The sequence below is a fragment of the Aethalodelphis obliquidens genome, unplaced genomic scaffold, assembly GCF_003676395.1.
Source record: "Aethalodelphis obliquidens isolate GAN/ISIS:26980383/991018 unplaced genomic scaffold, ASM367639v1 scaffold24, whole genome shotgun sequence".
In the NCBI taxonomy this organism is placed as follows: Eukaryota; Metazoa; Chordata; class Mammalia; order Artiodactyla; family Delphinidae; genus Aethalodelphis; species Aethalodelphis obliquidens.
In genome coordinates this window covers 1,817,122-1,823,462 of record NW_020837968.1, presented here as the reverse complement: position 1 = coordinate 1,823,462, position 6,341 = coordinate 1,817,122, and the positions used below count along the sequence as shown (strand labels likewise).

At 32.3% G+C, this 6,341-nt stretch overlaps 1 protein-coding gene across 1 annotated transcript in view; it reads right to left on the bottom strand.

Moving 5' to 3' along the window:
- Window positions 1-1,733: 1,733 nt before the first annotated feature.
- Window positions 1,734-6,341, bottom strand: part of KCNT2 (potassium sodium-activated channel subfamily T member 2) — a 281,133-nt gene continuing 276,525 nt past the window's right edge. The window contains exon 28 of the mRNA XM_027122465.1: window positions 1,734-2,719. Coding sequence (XP_026978266.1) covers window positions 2,608-2,719 — 112 coding nt within the window. The 3' untranslated portion in view covers window positions 1,734-2,607. The remainder of the gene's footprint in view (window positions 2,720-6,341) is intronic.

The following is a 6,341-nucleotide window of genomic DNA, read 5'->3' as shown; positions in this document are numbered from 1 at the left end:
AATGGTACATAGACAATAAACAGAACCAAATCCCATAGGGTTACAAGGACTAATGTTGACTTCATTTTTTATTTTCATATGCAAGTGTAAGTATTTAAAAAGGCAACTGTTTGTTAAAAGGCTTTTATAAGTATGTTTTTATTCTTTAAATAACAGAAAGGCTAATAAACTATCATTATTATAGCAAGCTAATATGAATTGTGTCAAATATTAAATTTGGACTAATGTTCATAATCAAAAATAATTATTGTAAAATTTATGAAACAAATTTTATAGTGTTATAGGAAATATAGTCAGGTCCTAGCTTAAAATCCTAGTCTTGACAACTGTCATAATGCAAAAATACTCAACTTGAGATCTTGTGGGGAAATAGAAGATTCATAAAATCTTACATTTATTCCTAAACATAACTGTAATGGAGTAAAGAAAAGGCAACTCAAAGAAACATCATACTTAAATATCAATGTGCAAATATAAAACAAGTTCATTAAATTTATTATTGTGCTCCATTACATGTATTTGTTCAATTCCACCTTTAGTTTGAAATTTTACATGTGAATATGTATTTGTCTGATATATTTCAGCTGTGTTTATAACATATACACATACATATGCATACAATCTTTGTTTTAAGATATGTTTCCAATTTTAAGTAACCTGCTATAAATTCTACTTCCCTGTATAGTTAAAGAAAATTAAATACAGGCTCTCCCTATTTTAGGGGAAATTCTTGATGTTCTTGTCATTCTAAAATGAGAGTAATGTAAAATACTAAACAAATAGGCATTTCATATTCTCAAAGCCAAATATACAATGGCTATATAATCTATAATTTCACATTTTATGTTTTATATTTTATATCCATAGAATTATTGGGGAAATATTAGGCTTTCTTTATTTCTCTTTATTTATTTTTTTGCAGTACACGGGCCTCTCACTGTTGTGGCCTCTCCCATTGCGGAGCACAGGCTTCGGACGCGCAGGCTCAACGGCCATGGCTCACGGGCCCAGCCGCTCCGCGGCATGTGGGATCTTCCCGGACCAGGGCACGAACCCGTGTCCCCTTCATCGGCAGGCGGACTCTCAACCACTGCGCCACCAGGGAAGCCTTCTTTATTATTTTGAATGCTTCTATTTTCCTTTCAATTTATCTGCTTCTTTGTGAAAAGAAATGATAACATGTCTCTTTCTAGTCTTATGTGTCCTATTTTCTGTTGAATTAAAATTTAATGTCAAATTCAGAAATAAAAACTTACAAAATTGGAAGAAAAATATCTTTTTAAATTTGTCAATGTCTCTTTCATGGGAATGACAGTGCATTTCAACTACCTGGCAAACTGTGCTCTGTGCTTTTCAACCTGTTTCTGAAAGGGAATAATGCAATGTAGGTAAAAGCACTGGTGTTGCCAAAGGTCAGCGTTTCTCTATTTATAACTGTCAAATTATGTATGGTTTACCTTACATTTAAACAGCAAAACCTACTTATTTTTATTTTATGCTTTTTCCTCACAATGTTAAAACATAGCTCCTATAGATAACTTTCCAAAATTAGATCAAAATTTTTGATATACCAATTTTTGGTGTATTATTATTTCAATACTAAAGGTATAAAGGAGGACTTTTAATGTTTGAAATTTCTTTGTATTCTATAAAAAGTATAATTTTGCTTCTTTTAATTTTAAACTATCTTTCTAATGAAATATACTGTATAGATATATAAAAAATGTTAAAGCTCAAGAGTCTAATGAAAATCATTACTGAATATTTCAATTAATGCTTCAATTCTTAGATTAGATTTAAGTCAACAAATGTGTTTTAAGTATTCTCTATGTTAGGATTCTTTTAGGAAAACAATAAATATTTGCTTTCACATACTGTTCTTGGCATACAACGTGTGTTAAACATAAAGTTAGGGAAAAGTTCATGTAGTTGATATTTCTTTTTGTTTGTTTTGGTTTCTTCAGAGTAATAAAACATGCTATGAACAGCTCAAATTCTAAAATGAATATATCATGTGAAAAGTCAACAAAAAGGGTAAAATGACTTAAAGATTCATATTCTAAAGCAAACTATGATTCTTACACAAAAGTCAGCCACACAAGTTTGTCTGTTAATCTGTGTAGAGAAGGCCGGACACTTGTGATGAGCTCATTTTTATAAAATGGCAAGTTTAAAGAATATAATAGGACACATTTAATTTTAAGTGGAGCAACAATCTTCTATGTCCATTGGGATGCACCAGATATAACTGGACTTCTAGTTTACTTTCATAAACCTTAATACTTTTTAAAAATTGGCTTCATACAGTTTGTATTATTGTCAAACAATGAAACATCAGGTTCAAATTTTTGCGTTTCAATTTAGGTGTTCAAAATCATTCCATTGATGTCTTTCAAATATTAATGGGAGGAGTACCAACAAAGCAGTACTTTAAATTTCAAAATTATCTAAACTTCTAGGAGAATAGATTTTTTTTTTAATATGAGAGAATTGGATATACTCCAATCTAGTTTATTTCATGCCAGCAACACTCTTGTTTTTCTAAGATTTAGAGTTGTTTCAAGCAAGATCCTTGTAGGAGAAAAAAGTCTCTTATTTTCTTTTTTATCAAAGCTGAGTTTCCTCCCGAGAATCTTGGCCTGTGGTGTTGCAGATGCTGTTTTTTCGACTGGGTTCACCATTTGGTAGGTAGGCCAGTGGATCGGGTCGGATTAAGTATCTAAGAAAAGAAAACAAGGCAAATAACTGTAATCAAAAAAACTAGTTCACATTGACACTTTAGATTGTTACTTTAAATGTATTTGTTCAGTGTTTAAAGTTATCGAAACTTGTCTCTATATAACGTTGGTAGAAGGACTTGCTGTTTATTTGGCAAGGGCTTGTAATAATTCTACACCTAAGAAAATTATCAAGATGAATGTGGATGAATGAAGAATCATTATCTTTCAGTTAGGATACATTTCACCACCTCCATCTTTTCAAAAGTTTATGTTTTATTTTAGTATTTTGTTGATTTATTATTCTTTTCTTTGGCTATTTTTCTATCAAGGATACCTAAATACCTAGCCATGATTATATTAATCAACTGCTCTTAGTGTTATTTTTATCATTCATAAATAAATTTGACCTACATTATTCTATAGGCTTTTTAATTTAAATATTCTATGATTCTATAAAATTAATGATTTCATAAACGCTCTGGAGGATATTATACCTAGATAATATTTTAATTATTGGGAAATTTATTAACCTAAAATTCATGTTATGCTATAGTAAGAAATTGGACAAAGAAAATAATTCTCAATTCATTCTAATAGTAAATAGGAAAATGTTCACCTGCCAAACTCACACATTTCAATAATGTTAGAATTTGTTTCAAGAGAGATGTTTTACTTCAGACCGTCAAGTGACATGAGCGTCCGTTTCTTGAACGTGTCTGGACTACTGGGCTAGGTCCTGGGAATACAAAAAACCATACACTTCTGACCCCTGCAGAGGATTAACAGAGCATAATTTATGAAACGGATAGAAAGATTAAAAAGAAATTCCAAACATCACAGAAAGACAAAAAGAACAACAGTGAATGAGGGAATAGTTTATTGAGGAGGTTGGATTGATGGCTTTCCAGGCTTAAGTGGAGACAAATGGAGAGGAAATGGGACACAGAAAAGGATGCTCCCAACACGTTTAGAAAATAAGTTTGACTTTAGAGGACCGGTTAGACCAGGAGATGATGGTAGGTAAATTCAGGAAGAAACATAGAAAGCAGCTAATAAAGGACTTTAAGTTTCAGGATAAGTAGTTTCTATTTCTGTTCCAAAGGCTTCCCACTGGAAGCCACTGAGGTTTTGGAAGGGAGAGAAGGAAAGTAAATATATGTAATACAGCGTTCTAAAAGTCTTGTTCAGGTGCAAATGCAATTAGTATTTCATAGTTTTATAATAATGTTCGGAGTTACAAAATAAATGGAGAAACTATTTTAAAAGTGGGGACTCTAATGAAGATTTGTACTTCTCCTCTTAAAAACCAAAGGAAAAATATTCATAAAATATGTCCCTTAAAAGAGCAATTTCAAGCACTACAGTCTATTTTCTTGGATCAAATGAAAGTTGAGATTAGCGTCCTTGGATCTATTTATTAACTAGATTTTGTTATCCAACCACCTGCTTTATAATTACTCTGATATCAATAGCATAGTAGATCAATGAAGAAAACTAATAGTGTACATTAAGCTTTTTAACCCCATATCACCTAGTGATTTATTGTTCTTCAAATCAAATTATTGTTGCACCTTCATTTAAAATGAACTTTTGAAAGTGGTATTTTAGAAAAACATAAAAGGTATGAGTATAATCCATTATCCCCTAAATTCATTGATGTAGCTGCAAAATTTCCTTTCCCTATTATAATCACTACTAAAAGTATGAGTCTAATAAAATAAGTTTCTTAAATGCATTTTTTGTACTGCTTGTCATGGTAGCATATTTTCTTGCTCCAGTTATACTAAAATTTAATTATCTCGATGCAAAAAAACAGATCATGGAAAAAAGAGTTCTTTTTTTTTTTAATAGCAGTCAAGTTGATGTTTTAGCTTAAAACTAATAAAAAATAATAGCACCCAAAGGCAGAATATTCCATGCTTATTTTACCTGTATATATTGTAACATCATATATTTTATTTTTATGTTTCAGTTTTTAAAAGTTTCAGGAATTATTTTGAATTATAAAATCTATCTGATGGAAGGATTTGTATTGATACATAGACTCAAAAGGTTAACACTATCTTCCCATGCCATCAAAAATAATCATGGCAAAGAATTATATTAGGCTCAAGAAATTTACGATTTGTTATGAAATAAAAATAAGGTAATCCCAACTTTTTTAAAAAAACATATATAGTTGATAATTTGAAAAAGAGGCATATGAAAGTTGGGACTACAAGGGCAGATTTTTTAAAAATTGCCTGATTTTATGGGTTAAAGGAAGAAAGACATGTGTAAATATGGACACAAGAAAAACGGAGCAGTTTTGTTGTATTACAGTCATATGCTAAGTAAAGTCTCCAGAATGGGCAATTGAAAGCCAGGTGCATCACAAATAAGATATTTTCATCTAGCTTAAAGTGCTCCAAAAATTCAGCATCCCCACTGGATATAAAGTTTGACAGCCGCCTTAAGAACTCTAGCAGCTGGAATCACCATTCATCAGATTCCCCCAAGTTCCTATACTCTAACCAGTATCATCAGATGGCAAAATAAAGCATTATTAAACTTGCTAGTTGTATCTTAGGTGACTTACAAAAATCTTTTCACACCGATCTTGGGTCAAAGTTACCCCTGCTGATGTATTTTCCTAAGAAGCTTTTGAAGCACATTCATCTTTTTGCCCTAAAACTGAGCAGTACTCAGCAGGCCAATATTCATTCTTCTACTTTTACTTCTTTATGTATCGCTTTTTTTCAAAAAATCATTCTCTTCTCGGTTTTATTCATTTAGAAGGTGAAAAGTAACTAGTTTCTATATAGAACTAGCTTCTTTCCAAAGCTTGGTACTTTATCTCTATATGCTTTCTAGACATTTCCACTTAGCACACTGAACAAGGTACCTAAACTCCAGCTCATCATCTCTCATTTCTCCATACCCAACGACTGCTCTTTCCTGCTTGAAAAAGTGCCTCCCTCTACTGACTTGTTTCAGTGAGGCAGTAATTTCTTTTGCAATCACATAGATTTGAAATCTGAAAGCCATGTGAGAGCCCTTATTTTCCAATTCCCAGACCAATGAACAAGTCTCACTCTTTGTCTCCATAAATTTACCTCCATAGGATCTTGTCTTTACAATCCATCACCCAGATGTTATGAGTGATTCTTATCTCCATCCTGCCAATCAGTTCTATTGCTCTATTGTTCTATTGCTCTAACTGCTCAATCAGTTCTATTGCTCTATTGTTCTATTGCTCTATTGTTCTATTACAGAGCTCTTTTTTAAAAAATTGAACCCTCCAACCCCAGCCAAAATCTCCTACGAAACTGACAGCATCTAATTGCTGGCATATTACTAGCTTTAGTTCTAAATCACTTGCATGGATCCACTTCATGCTCTGCATCACATAATGTTCTCACTCTTCTTAGTCACTGACCTTATTATTTCCAGGTTATAGATACAAACACATCCTGTGGACCTAACACCCACCAAGACTTTTGAATCTTTGGCATTTGTTTTATGTCACCAATACAACCTGGAGTTAACTACCCTGTGTAAGCAGGCCTTGGTGCAGCTCAGCCTTAGGACCATGAACCTCAAGCTCAGACTCATTAGGAATTTCTCACCTAGGCTTACACC